This window comes from Alosa pseudoharengus, unplaced genomic scaffold, assembly GCF_046254945.1.
Source record: "Alosa pseudoharengus isolate Yale_2024_CS ecotype anadromous, Long Island Sound unplaced genomic scaffold, YU_APseudo_1.1 YU_APseudo_1.1_scf_11, whole genome shotgun sequence".
NCBI lineage: Eukaryota > Metazoa > Chordata > Actinopteri > Clupeiformes > Clupeidae > Alosa > Alosa pseudoharengus.
In genome coordinates, this window is record NW_027468576.1 from 27,319,683 (window position 1) to 27,335,785 (window position 16,103).

At 48.4% G+C, this 16,103-nt stretch overlaps 1 protein-coding gene across 9 annotated transcripts in view; it reads right to left on the bottom strand.

Moving 5' to 3' along the window:
• Positions 1-2,646: 2,646 nt before the first annotated feature.
• The window catches only part of opa1 (OPA1 mitochondrial dynamin like GTPase), a 44,739-nt gene continuing 31,282 nt past the window's right edge, over positions 2,647-16,103 (bottom strand). For all 9 annotated transcript variants that reach the window (XM_076278642.1, XM_076278640.1, XM_076278638.1 and 6 more), the window contains 2 exons: positions 5,938-6,006; positions 2,647-5,217 (listed from right to left, as the gene is read on the bottom strand). In XM_076278642.1, the coding sequence (XP_076134757.1) occupies positions 5,942-6,006 (65 nt within the window). In that variant the 3' untranslated portion in view covers positions 2,647-5,217; positions 5,938-5,941. The remainder of the gene's footprint in view (positions 5,218-5,937; positions 6,007-16,103) is intronic.

A 16,103-nucleotide genomic window follows, 5' to 3' on the forward strand; every position in this document is an offset into this window, starting at 1 on the left:
TACCTTTTCTATGCTCAGTCTAAAGCACTGGGCCCAGGGGACTGTAAAAGTGTTGGCAGAGAGAGTGGAGCCTGTTGCTTATTCAGTGCCAACACATGCAACCGTGCAAGAGCTGTGATGTGAATGAAATCAAGCCAGGCCACACTTAACACTTTAAGTGTGCAATTTTCTGGTAGCGGAGCCAGAGATCTCTAAATCACCTGAGTTCCCAGAACCTAAGGGCTTTTCCCTGACAGGTTAAAGAGGTTCATCAGGCAATTATTACACTCAGTTTTTATAATGATTGTGCCATCAAAGTTATATTTTACAGGAGAGGCACATACTGTACAATGGATAGTGTCTGGTAATTTCCTCTATGTATTGTCTATTGTAATTACAGTCATACCTCCTACTACTTCACCACAATGTTCATGTTTATTCATACCTGAGTGTTTTGGAAGCTGCTGGGTATTCTGAAATGTTGAGGGATTTTTTTTACTATGGGAAAGGGACCGAAGTGTACAAAATTTCTAGGAGCCTCTAAATGCTACTAAACAAATGCTATACATAGAATGGTTTGGAATGGAATGTACTAATGCACCCTTATAAATTGGTTTATAGTAGGCTTTTAGCCCACATCAGCATTTTCATTTCAATGCAATTACCAAAGTCACAATGCACCTCCGGCTGGCAGTGGCACGAACGAGCCCCAATACATCTACGCTAAAGTATTCAGTGTGTTCGCCAACTTACTCCAAATAAGACATTTCCAAAATAAAAAGTGAACTCTACTAGCACCATTTTGTTTTAGTTGCATAATGTCGTGCCATTCTTGTTAAATGCCAGAGCCATTTTATTTAAGTCACATTACTTGCCAAAGGCTTTATGAAAGTAATGTCTCCCCACCCATTCGACTTTTTGGCGCAAAACCTCCCCAATTCAGCCCATGTCACACGATGAAGACTCTTTATCAAAACAGAGGCCTAACACAAGAGTGAATCGAGACAATGCTGAGAGGGGCTGGCCCATCCCTCCAACAAGCCTGTGAACAAACGGTAACATGGCCAAAACTGCCCACCCTGTGAAGCCCCTGAATTTATTTTCCCTTTCTCTCACTCTCTTTCCCCAATGCACCAGACTATCCCTGCCCACCTCTCTCCTCCGCCCCCTCTTCCAAAACCCCAAACCCAAGTCAGAATGTAGAAGGGGAATCCCCCTTCATCCCCCCCCCTTCCCCCCAACCCTCCTTTCCCAAGAAAAGAACAAGCCGGTCCTTTTTTCTTTAGGGGTGTGTGTATGTGTGTGTGTTGGGGGGAGAAGGTATTGTGTCCGTCTGCTGCAGTGCTACTTTTGACAGGTCTTTACCAGTCCTGCGTACCCTTTGTGTCAGCCACATAATGGAGCAAAAACACAAACCGAGCCACTGTGCCACCGGTGGCCAGGGCTATTAGTCAACGTGACTGCCTTTGGAGATGCTAATAGCTGTATAGAGTGTCCCCCAGTCACCCCCCATACCCCCACACACAACCCCATCCTCTCCACGCGGTTATCTGATAGCACAAAGGCATTCCCCCGGCGGTTGACTTCTCCCCGTCCTTTTGATAGACAGATACAGAGTCAGTAGGTTAAAGCTTTTCTTCTCGTTTTTCTCTACTCTCTCACCCACCCCCCCCCCACCCCCCTCCGTCCACCACTCTCCCTGAGCACCCTTTTACTTTCCACTCTCTCCTCACCTCTTCTCTGCACTCTGACCGAGGGGGGAGAAAAATCAGTCGGCGAGAAGTTGACGTGAGCTACCCGTACGTCCGCGGGTACCCTCAGGTGCCGGGAGTCCGAGCAGGAGCACCCTCGTCCACCTCCCCCTCCTCGTTCATCCCTGTGGCCAAGTCAACATGCCAGACCTAGACTGGCCCCCTTTGTGTGAAAAGCTCAAGGTTGCCCAGGAGTGGAAGGCCCTTTGCCCTGGCGTTCCTGCTTGGTCTCTGGCCGGCAGAGGGCCAGCGCGAGGGCCCAGCGCACCCCGGGGTGGAGAGGCGAAGCGGAGAGCCAAGCGAGAGCACCGGCCTTGGATCTTGCCGTGCCTGGAGAGGCAGAGACGCTCGATAGTAGGAGGAGAAGAGGGGGGTTACAGGGCAGAGGCCACAAGCACGCACACACAAAGACCACGGCTAGCTTCGGGACATGACCCAACACACAGATGCACACACACAGACAGATAATTTAAAGTAAATAAATGAACACTACCATCTTAACGTGGCTCAATTACTGCACAGATCACATCTACATAGCCAGTTGCCCATATGCCAGGCTAATCCTGGAAGGCGTCTTAGCCAGCACATAGATTTCCAGTGGAACGTCAGCTGTGTTGTAGTGGCCATTGTTTCAGTGTACCTGTTTACACAGACCCTGTTGGGTGTTGCATTGAGTGAATGAGAATGAGTGAATGAGCATTTTAAGATGTTAAATGATTCATGCATGTGTCAAAGTTGAATAGAGTTGCCCTGTTGGGCATAAACAAGATATGCATTGTCCGAGTGAACACGAAAGGAGCCGAAATGTCACAGAAGGTGCCGTGACAACACACCGGAAATATATGAGCTGGCCAAAGAGCTTTCTATGGTGTATAGTCCATTAAAGTGGTGCCACAAACGCACACTCAAACCCACATCACTCCATATCTCATCCTTTAATTCAGAACACAATGTACAGTCTTTCGTATTTTTTACAATCCATGACAGAACAGAGAAAGATGTGCTGTGGTGTGGTCAGACTGGACAAACACAGTTCCACACAGGCCTGGACTGGACAGTCGAGGGTGTACAGAAAGCAGAGATCGGACCCCAAGTCTCCCCTCGACTCTTTGTGTTGACAACAAATTGAACAGAAGGAACACACAAGCAAACCAGTCTGTCTTAGCAAAAGCAGTCTCACTTGAAGAAAAATGCCACTTATGTCTGTATTTATTAATATTCATTTTATCTTGACTCATTTTCTTTAAACACCAATTTAATAAATAAACCACATCTGGTAGGGTTCACCATGCAAACATTACAATCTACCAAAAAAAAAGTACTGTTTATGTTGAACAAAACCATGGATATCCTGTTATAAGCATCAGCCTTCCACCATCTCCCCTTTCAGTGATAACAGATCCATGATTTCAGTTAAATTAACATATACACAATGTATATATATATATCCATTTACAAATATTGTATGAGTGGCCAGAGAGAATGATATGACCATCCCTTCCAAACAGGTTCAACAGTTAGGGTAGCTGGGTGGGATCTGTGAGAAAACAATAAAACTGATAGGGCACGTGACCAGCGCAAAAACAAAACAAAGAGTAGAAATGTGGGGATGTAAAAAAAAAAAGAAAGACAAGAGGGAGAGTGTGTAAATTGAACTAAGGGTTAGGGAAGAGAGAGAGAGAGAGAGAGAGAGAGAGAGAGAGAGAGAGAGAGAGAGAGAGAGAGAGAGAGAGAGAGAGAGAGAGAGAGAGAGAGAGAGAGAGAGAGAGAGAGAAAGAGCAATAAAAATGCAGAACAGCCGCAAAAAGACAAAAAAATAGTTCTGCTTTGACTACACACACTGGACACAGGCAACCAGATGAGCAGTAAGGTGAGAGGAAGGGAGAGGAAACGTGCAGATTCAAACAGCGCTAGAGGAAAGAGAAGTCCGCTTTGAATTCCCCCGTCTCACCCCCCCCCCCCACTCCACCCCCTTTCCATTCTCCTCATTCTATTCTTCCTCCGAGGGAAAGGAAGAACGCTCACGTCTTATGGGAGGAAAGGGCTAAGGCGAGAGGGAGATGGAGAACTGGAAAGAGAAAGTGAGAGAGATGGAGAGGGAAAAGAGAAAGTGAGAGAGATGGAGAGCGGGAAAAGAGCCGGAAGCAGAGTGAATCGAGTTGAGAGGGCAGCCAAACGTGTGAGTGTGAGTGTGGACCCCCGCCCCCATTCTGACTTCACCACTAGGAAGACAGCCAACAGGCCTAAGAGCTGCAGCTCCCCCAGAGACCAGAGATGGTAGTGGAGGCTCCGCACTGTTTTCTCAATGAAGGCCTGCAGGACATGGCGCTAACATGAAACACCACAAGTGCGAGGTCCGTGATGTGCAACGCGCTACACAGACAGATCTCTCAGAGACGCTCTCGAACCCGAGCAGAAATGAGTGAAAAGGATCTCGGTTTACGTGCACAATGACAGTACCCAACTTCAATTAGACTCACATCTCACATCAGGAAAAAAATAAATAAAGGCAAACAGTTCGCTTTTTAATCCCTACATTAGTCAAACAAACATAAGATGGAGGTGCTAAGTTTAAATAGAGCCGCCATACTGTAAGCAAGAGTACATTATCAGTTGGTGATAAACTACCACACTTCCCCCGTTGGAAAGCCTACAAATCCTATGGGATGGGGCCCGACACCGGGGGCTGCTGATGCTAAGTGCTTCACTGTTATCTGCAGGCTGACAGGAGCGCTGCATCCTCCCCTACACCCACGGCCTCCTAGACATCACCAGCAGATACGTGTCTGATAGACGCGCCTGGCAAACGCAGCCAAATGGATGACGACAGCCAAAGTGCGTGATAAGAGTGGGGTGGTGGTAGTAGGGTGTAGGTGGAGGGGGGGGGGTGACAGAAGACACCTGCACATTTATGGGAAGTGAGGGAGAACAGAGGTGGAGGAGGACGAGGAGGAGAGGAGTGGAGGTGTATGTAAGTGCGTCTCTTTTTTTTTTGCCTTCCTCTCTCTCCCACTCTCTCCGACTCATTCGCTCCTTCTCTGCGGAGTATGTCCATGTGGAGGACATGTCTGCTGAACGCATCAAGTGCTTTTGAGCCACCAGAGGGGGGGGGGGGGGACTGCATCCGGCTGTGACAGGGTCACTCTCGGCATATGGAGGGCTTCTTTCCCAGTCGCTGATAGAGCCAAGCAGCCGCTCACTGGCTGGAGGGGAGAGCATCCACTCTTTATCTTCCTCCTGAAGCAGCGAGCGAAGAAATGTCTAGCTGCAGACTAATTTTAGAGTGTGCCAGTGTGTGTGTGCGTGTGTGTGTGTGTATATATATATATATATATATATAGTATGTGTGAGAGAGTGTCTTCACGTTAAAATCAAATGCTGGATGCGGATGAGGTCGGGAGAGCAGTCATTTACAAAAGGGTCGTAGGTGAATTAGTCTTCTTTGATCAGTGCATTTTCTGTGAACTGTAAGTTGCATCCAGCGTTTCTGTGAGAGAAAGACAGAAAAAAGACATAAGAAATTTGACACCATCTAAACCAGTGGTTCTCAACTGGTCTGGCCTCGGGACTCACTATTTCCCATGGGTTGGGTTGGGTTGCCAACCAAATTGTATAGAATTCAAACCATAATAAAAAAAACATTACAAACACAAAGCACAGGACCTACTTTTATCCCTGCATTCATAGAACATTGTAGTATTTTTTAAATTGATTTTTCCTTCTCACACAGTTAAGTTATGCTAATTATTTGCTTCAACTTTTGTCCAACTTATTGATTCAAACTTCATGTTATATTCTTCAGCAAATGAGCTCTTTTTACAAATAAACATGTTGATTTCTAAACCACACACTAAACTGCATGTAACATTTGCAAATCTCAAAAGCTAATCACAATATACAAATATACTATCCAACCTACATAAATGAGTAACCAACTCAGGACCTTCAAAACCAAATAAACTTTTATTGTTTTTAAGTTTTGTCATGTTATAAGCTTTCTTTTCTGTCCTGTTCGGAGTAAATGCACATTTACTATAATTATTATTGTAATTATAAGTTCACTATCTATACAGACTCACAGAGGTTGATTATATTTTAAAACACCACCCTTATCCTTTCAGAGTTTAAAAAGCTCATCAATTTGAGAGATATGGGATGTTACACCTGTGGAATGTGAAATCTGTGTGCACCAGATAGGGTTACCTACATGTCTACTTTTCTTTGTGAAGGGCTTCAATGAATGCTTCAAGTTTCTCCTGGATTTCCCGAACTTTTTCTGCAGAAACAGACAAAAAAAAAACAGTATGAGCAGATGAGCAGATGAGTAAATTCTAGAGCAAACCGAATAAGAGAGATCATTCTAAAAGTACTACGTACATTATAAAAACCGACATCCCTGTGCATGCACTAAGATATCATTTTTAATCTATTCCTGACCACGGCAGTCTTTTTCTCTTTTTTTATTGTCCATGTCCGTAAGAGTCTGGAAAAGAACTTGCTGCTGCTCAGTTACGGCGTGACCGTTCAGTTGATTCAGGACCCCTACTGAACAGAACAACAGGGTGGCCGTGAGCATATCTAAAACGCAGACCTGTGGAGTGGCAGCGGTAATAGATAACACTGGCCGTGTCAAAATACAGTACGTCTGCACCTACAGCTCAACTGCAAGCGATTCCAGTAGTGTCTCCGGCATCAAGGTCACCAGTTCAATTCCCAGTGTGTGTGTGTGTGTGTGTGTGTGTGTGTGTGTGTGTGTGTGTGTGTGTGTGTGTGTGTGCGTGCAACGCTTATATGTCTGCCGTGAACACACTGAGTGCTTGGACGGTTTCTCTGGCTATGTCTCTGCTAAATGGACAAAAATGATAAAGACATGAAAACACTCGAGCTGGGCTTTTAGTGTAAGAAAAAAAAAAATGTGGGAATGTCAAGAGGGAGTTCGTTCAAGTCGTTCCGAGTCGTTCAGTGGCACGGTCGGCTCTGAGGAGGATAGCGCCCAGGTGAACTCTATCTGTTGAGCTGTCCCACAACTCAAGCCTGCCCCGTTCCCCTTGGGAAGGAGAGCGGGGGGGGGGGGAAATAAAAGCAGTCGTGTCGTATGCCGCTGTGGCTTAACGGGTCACTTCTCCATTACGACGAGGAGCAGATGGTCCCTGCTGATAAGGCCAGCGACGTGAGCAGGGGAGAAGGCAGCCTCGCCGGAGAGGAGCGGCTGGTGTTCGATTGCACGGCCTCATCTAGCAAAGAAGCCACATCAAAGGCCTGTCCCTCAAGGCCCAAATCAAACGGCTATTTACTCCCGCAGACAGAGGGAGTAAGCCACCGAGTGCGGGGAAAGTGAGACACGGCTCAAAGAAAAACAACATTCCAACTTTGAAAACTAACAACACCCCCCCCCCCACCCCACGGCCTCCATACACTTAAACCAACCCCCAGACTCTTCAATGGGGCGCAGAGCACTTGTTTGGGCAGCCAGCTACTTGTCAGTGACTCCTAAGAGTCAAGCATGCTGAAGACCTGTGCTCACCTTTCTGACAAGTGGAGGAGGAGGTCCTGCGTAATTTGACCTCTATGGCCATTCACACTAAATTAATCATTCAAAAGATGCTACCGCAAATGGTGACAATCTCAACCTGGGTGGTGAACGCCCTATTGAACCCCTTCAAATCAGAGATCAATGTAATCCAAAGGCTCTATTTTGGGCTGTTCACAGAAAAGTTCTTCAAAAAGGTTCTGCCTCTGACATATGGTTCTTAGTAAAAACTCTGGGAAAACCCTTTTTTCCAGAGCAGATCAGTCATTCCGACCTCAAGCTTTCCCCCCTCTAACGGGAGCAACTGGACGGCGCGCTACATGTGCCAGAGGCCCCCGGAGCTACGGTGCCGAGCCGGGGCCAACGGTCGCAACCCAATCCCCACGCACCGGGGCCGGACTGAGGGGTAGGATTGGGGGGGGGGGGGGGGGGGGGGGGGGGTCCTGCTGTGAAGAACTGTGGCAGTGTGGGTTATTCGTCCTGAGCTGCCAGAGAGGCTGAGGGGCCGCGGGGATGAAAGGAGCACGGCAGGCTTTTGTGTGGGCGCGAACACTCACACACACACACTCACTCACGTCTACGAGACCTGAAACACTACACTGCCAAGCCCCTTAATGCGGCAAGTCACACACACAGGGGGCCTGACGCACACGCATGGCACACACACCTGCACGTGTGGGGGTAGGACGTACACACGATACACTGGGAAATGGAGAAGTGTTTGCTGAGGCACGCAGATGCATGCTCGCGCGCACGCACACACACACACACACACACACACACACACACACACACACACACACACACACACACACACACACACACACACACACACACACACACACACACACACACACACACACACACACACACACACACACACACACACACACACACACACACACACACACACACACACACACACACACACACACACACACACACACACACACACACACACACACACACACACACACACACACACACATACTTCTGGCAGGTAGCAGAAATTCCCCAGCTCATTGTTACTCTGTTAACACGTCAGGGCAGAAAGGCGAGCACTGGGAGAGATTACAAGCCCTAATGGGGGCTGTGACCAGGGCAGAGGCATGGTGACATGGCAGCTGTGCAGAAGTGTGTTTGCATGTGTGTGTGTGTGTGTGTGTGCATGTATGTGTGTGTGTGTGTGTGTGTGTGTGTGTGTGTGTGTGTGTGAGTGTGTGTTCATGCTTCCAGTCCTGAGGCAGGTCAAGGCCTGCATCCAGTGGAATTTGCCACTTGGAACCACTAAACTATTAAATAAACACAGTAAACACCTGACACCTGCAGTGTGAAAGGATGAGCACTTGAAGGCATCTTCATGCAAACTGATGCTGGAAATGAAGGCATCTTCATGCAAACTGATGCTGGAAATCTAAGTACTAAGTGAGAAAGGCAACGCTCTGAGGCCCAAATTTGACACAATTTTGTCATAGCCTACAGATTTCCAGCTTCGGGCAAACTATGAATGTTGGAAGCTCAATTTTGACAACTCCTGTTCTGATGTTAAACAAAAAGCTGAGAGAGTGAGTGGATGGGTAAACATGGTGAGGAGAAAGATGGAGGATGCTGTTGCTGTGTTTTCGTCATTGTGAATCGACCTGATATAAAAATATGATTGTATCTTAATTTACAATTCCAAAATCCTAAACATTTTTCCCACCACGAGACCTTCTATGAACAGCGAACATGGTTGCTAGCTACATTTATGCGATGCTATGCTTAATGTTTCTTGGAAATTTGACAACATTTCTAAAAAAGACTAGTCCTTGTAGAGATGATCATTTACAAAAACAATTCTGTTAAACGATGTAATATAAACACCATTTCTCACAATATAACTAATTTGTGCCAGGTTTATCAGGTTTATCACAGAGCATCCTTCAGGCCGTAGAGCTGTGGGCGGGGGTAGGGTGGAGGGCAGAGTGTGTTTCAGGCTTGGTTTGTGTGCCCATTGGCTTAAGAGGCCTGTGAGAAACACATATGTATGTCCCGTCCACCATCTGTTGAAGAATGCGGTGTGATGGGAGCAGAAAAGCCCAAAACAAGGACCCCCCCCACCCCTTTTTTTGTCCGGCGCCGCGGAAATGTTCCGGAGGAGAAAGCAGCCCCGAGTGTCTCCTCTCCGCTGACTGACTGCTGGGAGTGAGAGAGTGAGATAGAGGGGGGTGCCGGGGGGATCTAAAACTCCATTTAGGCGCCTGTTTACCTAAGAGATGAGCCCTGGACACATCCATTCATGAGCTCAACTCCATAGCCCACACACACCCCCAACCCCACCCCACCCCTGCCGATCCTTCCATCCCATCACTCCAAACACCCCCCCACCCACCACTCTCCCGGTTATCTGGTCATGAATATTCCCATAATCCTCCTGGCTCCTATCCCAGAAGCCTTGCTTTCTGTCTCCCTCTCTCTCTCTCTCTCTCGTCAACAGAGAGGGACTTTCTCTGCCCATTCAGGACGCCTCCTCCCGTCCCCTCCATTGAAAGGGCCCTGCGCTGATCTCCACATGAAATGATATCTCTTTCACTCCCACTCGGCACGGCTCTAAGCTCCTCAGGCTGAGGTGGCAGAAGGCTCGGGGGAGAGCCTTTAGCTGACCTGTAATTAGACTAGTGGAGGAGCAGCACGGACAAACAGAGATGACACAGACAGACAGGGAGAGAGACAGAAAGAGAAAGAGAGAGAGAGAGAGAGAGAGAGAGAGAGAGAGAGAGAGAGAGAGAGAGAGAGAGAGAGAGAGAGAGAGAGAGAGAGAGAGAGAGAGAGAGAGAGAGACTTAGAACACAGAAGATTAGGAAAAGCTACAGCAACAAAGAGCAACAGATTGGATGGAACAGTACGGAGCAAAAGAGTAAGAAGGATGGTGGCACAGAAAGCTGTAGTTACCCAAAAAATAAAAACAGACGAGATCAGACAAAAAATAAGAAATGAATTTGTTCATTGTTGAAAGACGCTCAGTGCCAGTACCAAAAGGCAAGGAAAAGAGCGGGAGCAGGAGTTGGCCTGGAGGTGACGATGAGAGCGAGATGACATCTGAAAGGTGAGCTTCTGTTTAGAGAGGGCATCCTTGGGGCAATATCAAAAAAACAACAGGAGGAAAGAATGCAGTGAGGGAGAGAGCCCACAAATTAGACGGTGGCAACAGAAAGGTTTCAGCAGCTGGCAGAGTGTCTCTCTCTCTCTCTCTCTCTCTCTCTCTCTCTCTCTCTCTCTCTCTCTCTCTCTCTCTCTCTCTCTCTCTCTCTCTCTCTCTCTCTCTCCATCCCTCCCACCCTCATTCTCTACCTCCGCCTGGGTTCAGAGATGGGTCGCCAGCTCGTGGGGAAATTCCCGCTGCACCTCCTCCAAACACGCGTGCCAACAGTCACCGCCATGCAGCTCAGCCTCCCTCTCGTTTTCTAGCTCTTTCTGTCTCTCTCGCACACAAACAAAAAAACACATCCATCAGAAAAGCCCAAAGCCAGCCTGTCAGATTTCACAAACCTTTCGTAAGTCGTCGGTGAGTGAATGTGAGTGGAGACAAGCTTCTTCGTGGCTCCTTTATGGCTACAGTCCGAGACTCCTTTTGCATTACGCATTCCGAAGCAGCAGTCATGATCAACCTGCCTTGTGATAAAAATCTTTAGTGCTGACAAAAGCCAGACCTATGCCCCAAGGCAAAATATTACAGCTGCACTCACAGACCATCCCATCCCACTCACCGGGTACTATTATGGGTTGTAATAGTGCCATTATTTTGGTGTGGTGCTCTGCAGTAATCCAAGAAAGCATGAAAAGCATGAATCTTGGTCAAGCAGCAAAACAAGCTGTAGTCAATGCCATTATTGGTGTGCATGCATACACATCATATTAATATCCAATGGCTCTTAGCACCTACGAGAATCCTGTCTTACTCTGTATATAAAACAGGTCAGAACACAACAAAAGCCTCAATAACTATGCCCTATCAGCACAACTCCTCATCGACAAACCATTTCCCTATATGAAGTTTAGTAACACCAGTGAGGATGAAGACACGTGAGAAAATAACAGGAGATGGCTAGCATTAGATGCTATGCTAGAGGAAGCCTCCACGTTGCAAGGGGCATCAGAAAAACTCCTGAGTGTCTGAGCACGTCCTTCACCTCTGTTCGCCGCCGCATGCCACTGCGGTGAGGCAAGCCGGTCATACATCAGCGGGCTGAGCCGGGGTCCGTGCAGCACCTGGCGCTGATGGATGGCCGGCTGTGGGAGAGCAGCGGGGGCCCTGCGGGGCTCCCCTGCGTGGGCCGCGGGGGGGAGAGCGGCCGAGGGGCCTGCGCTTTTAATGCAAAGCGCAGAGAGGCCCGTGATGCTGCTCTCGATATGCCACTAAATCCATCCTGTAGTGTACACTATAGAGGGCGGCGGTGAGGTGGGGGGTGGGAGGGGGGTTAGCACATAAAACTTCATGTCAACAGCACAATGTGTACGTGCGAGTGTGTGTGTCTGTTAACTGTAGGAGTCACCATACTATCAACAACACTGTTCACTACTAAATGTTAGCTGTGGTGTGTGTGTGTTGGGGGGGGGGGGGGGGGGGTTCTTCTTGTAGCGACAGTCCCCACAAATCAGCCGCTGTCCTCATGTCTAAAACAGATGCCTGTAAGCGGCACCACTATGCCTGCTTCCCTCCCACACACACACACACACACACACACACACACACACACACACACACACACACACACACACACACACACACACACACACACACACACTGCTCCCCTCCACTGAGCCTGGGTTCAGTACGCGGCTACCAGCTAAATTGAAGTAGAAGAGTTAAGGAGGAGATATCAAAGACTGCAACATCAAATGGAGGCAATTTCTTCCACATCCTTGCTCACATGGGAGGAGACTGACCATCTTTAAAGAATCCAGAGCATTCATGGATAACATGTCAACAACTGACAGAGATGATTCAATTGGGAAGATGCGGCCTGCAGCTCGGCCTGTCGTAGAGGAGAAAAACTGGGAAATGACTTTATGAAATTAATCTGCATCAGAGAGATTGGTGTCCAGGTGCAGGGTGAGAGGAAGAGGAGAGGACGACAGACATGACAAACGGTCATCCACAAGGACAGTCTACAATTGTCCTCTGATCTGCAGGGATCAGAAGGAATTACCTGAATGTCAAGTGAATATGCCTGCTATTATAGCATATGCTTGGGACCTCAGTGGATGATTTTGGTGTTCCATCCATGGAAAAGCTCAGAAATATCTGATAAATGATCAGAAAAAGTGTTTAGGGACCAAACCCCTGCTAACTGTAACACATACAGCACTGTATTAGCAAGATGATGCATTCAGTTGAATCTGTGTGCTTGGCTTAACACTGCCGTTGATCTCTAGAGCAGGGTAACACTGTTGCACTTTCAAAGACATCAAACACTACCACTTTAAATGTAGACCCACTTTGTTCTCCTTTAAACATACTGTTTGGGACTAGTCTCTCACCAACCATTTTTGTCTAAAATTATTTTTAAATACAACTTTTTGAATAAAAAAACTAAGCTTTTTCGCTAAACTAAGTGCTATGACTGCAGTCAGTGCAGAGGAGCAGTGCAGTGGCACTCTGTCAGAATCAGCAAACAAACTAATAGAAAAAAGATAAAACAGAAAACCCTGACAGGTCCAACGTTTTGATACTACAGTGCAGATGCTGGACTTGCAGTTACATTTCACACATGCACATGTCCTTGAATGTGTCTCTCAAGACTCAAATAGCTTCCGGTGCTTTGAAGGAGACAGGAGGCAGTTCTGATCTCGCCAAGCTTACCTCATGCCCACGCAGGTGTTAGGACCACCCTGGGCTGAACTCTGAAAGCTTTCTTGACACACGCGCACACACACACACACGCGCACACACCTCCAATAAGTGTTTAATTACAGGGCAGGGAAGGGTGGCAGGAGAGGGGCAAGTCCCGGCGCACACAATCCCCAACACAGCCCTGAGGACAATAGAGGGCTGTCCAAGAGTAAAGTGTGTGTGTGTGTGTATGTGTGTGTGTGTGTGTGTGTGTGTGTGTGTATATGTGAGAAATGTATACAGAGACAGACAGAGAGATAGGAAGAGGGTGTGTGTGTGTGCACACACACAGAGCCTGTGTCCATGCCGGAGCACGCTCTAATTACTGCATGTCAATCCCAGGCCAGGCCACGCCACTGACCCTGAACGGACTTTGCAAACAAGCACCATGGCCACGCTTCGCCAGGCACACCCATCACAAGCCCCTACACACACACACACACACACACACACACACACAGCTTCCCTACCTCAACTCCCACTAACAACTGTGGGGCTCCCGCTGCAGCTGTGTGTGCAACAGAGCCACATTCCGTAACGCTTCAACAGCAGCATTGTGTGTGTGTGTGTGTGTGTGTGTGTGTGTGTGTGTGTGAGTGTGTGAGTGTGTGTAAGATCCACCTCTCTTCACAAGCACTGCCTTAAGCTGTGCACTCCATAACGACTCCCGACACAGCTTTCCTCTCTCTAGCCGCAACTGTTTCCTCTCACATTATCCATCTCGCTCTTGGTCATTCACTGACCAGTACATACAGATGATCTGATCTGATAATACACATCTGCGTTTAGACAGATTATTATTCCAGATATTATTAGATTCCATTGGCTTCTACAAAACAAAAAATTCAAAAACAAAGCTGTGACTTTGTCATTTTAGCATTTAGCATGGCCACCTCCAGGTGTCGGTGTCCCAGCAGAGGAGAACAGGAGAGGGACCTGACCCACATCAGCCACCTCCACCCCGGGAAATACTCCAGGAATGACCGCATGTCAGCTGCACTCCTGTGAGCCTGACGAGAGGCGCGCGACGCTAGTCTATTTTTATCACGTGAGAAAGGAAGCGTATGGCTTTCCCATTATTTCCCTGGCCTGAGTGAGGGTTGTGGGTGTGTGTTCTGCGTGCGTCTGTGTGTGTGTGTCTCTGTGTGTGTGTGTCTGTGTGTGTGTGTGTGTGTGTGTGTGTTTGATCGCTTCGAGGCACATGAGTCAGTGAAATGCGTGGGTGTGAGTATGGGAGGCTGCAAGCGTATGTAATACTGGTGGGAAGAAGAGTGCATGTGCAGGGGAGGAACAGTGAGTGTATCAAGGCCCTGGAGCGGATGCTGGCCGCCAGGCGAGGTGACATTTGTGGCCCCTGAAACGGGTCCTTGCGGAACCCCGGGAGCAATGAGAACGGACGGGAGGTACGGAAGCTCACGCCACACAAACATACATCACCCCAAGCCTGCGTTCAAGCCTCAGAGCCCCCCCCCCCCCCCAACCCTCTCCCGGTGTTTGCGTGTGTATGTAGGGGTAGGAAAGGCCCCTGTAGTACAGCTACTTTGGAGGACGAGACTAACACTCCGAGATTTACGCACCCAGGCTAGCCAGAAGGGAAGAGAGGAAAAAGAGAGGGAGCAGAGGAGAAGGGGGTGGATGGAGGAAGGGAGGGCAGAGAGAAGGAGAGGAGAGGAGGATGGAAGAGCAGGGAGAGCAGAGGAGAAGAGGATGTTGGCATGAGCAGGGCCCCAACTTCACAGCTTGAGAGAAGGTGGTGAGGGTGAGAAGGTGGGGTTGCCAACTGGATTTATGTGTGTGTGCGCGCTTGTGTATGCAGTGAATCCAGGGTCAGTAATCCCGCTGTTTCAGAGACGGAAGCCGTTTCCTCTCAGCCTGTCAGAGAGGGGCATAAACATCTCTGTCACTGGCAGGGCAGGGCCTACATGTGCTTTTAACATCAGGGAGCCCTGTGTGTGTGTGTGTGTGTGTGTGTGTGTGTGTGTGTGTGTGTGTGTGTGTGTGTGTGTGTGTGTGTGTGTGTGTGTGTGTGTGTGTGTGTGTGTGTGTGTGTGTGTGTGTGTGTGTGTGTGTGTGTGTGTGTGTGTGTGCGTAAAATATGTGTGAAGTAAGGAAGACTGAGAGTGAGCGTGTGTGTGTGTGTGTGTGTGTGATTGTGCATGTTTGTGTAACACAGAGATAGCGAGTGAAAGAGACACAATGTGCGTGTGAGAGAGGGAGAATGCGGGAGAGTGTGGGAGAGGCTGAGCTGGAAGAAACAAAAGATTGAGGGAAGAAGAAAAAAAATAGAGCAGCCGGCCGCAGATGAAAGGGGGAGCAGTGAGCATTTATCTGAAACAGCCGCCGGACATCTCCAAACCTCTGCACTTTCGTCCTCAGAGGCCCGCCTGCCTGCCCGCTCACCAGAATACGGATGGCTTGGACCGCACTCGGCGCCCTGATGCAATCCTTTGTCTTGACAAGTGCTCGGCTCCACGCAACCACCCCCCCGTATGACTTACGCAAATTTAAAGTGCTCTCGGAGGATCCCGCCAATCCAGCCGACCCCACGCAGACCTCAGAGTTCTTGCTTTCATTTACTGTAGCATTAAGTAATGCACCCCCCTCCATTTACTTCAAGTCCAGAACAAAGTGTACCAAGAAGTAGATACGAGTCAGGTCCTTTTTTTTTTTTTCAGACTTAAAAATAGAACCGGGACACATGAGATTGACTGATAAGTTAGAGGCGTAACTCCGAGAAGCAGACCATTCATTTTCCAAGGCATTGAGAGGTTTGTGTGTGGAGTGGGTGATTGATGACTGGCTGTGTCCTCAGGCTCTGGCCATCTCAAAACGTACACAGACGGCTTTCTTCTAGGCACTGCTACGTGTTACAGGACAGGAGCCCGATAACATTAGCGGTCAGCAGATAGCGTCTGCGGCTTATGCAACATTCACACACCACCAGCTTCCATTGGCTTAGTGAGTGAGGGAG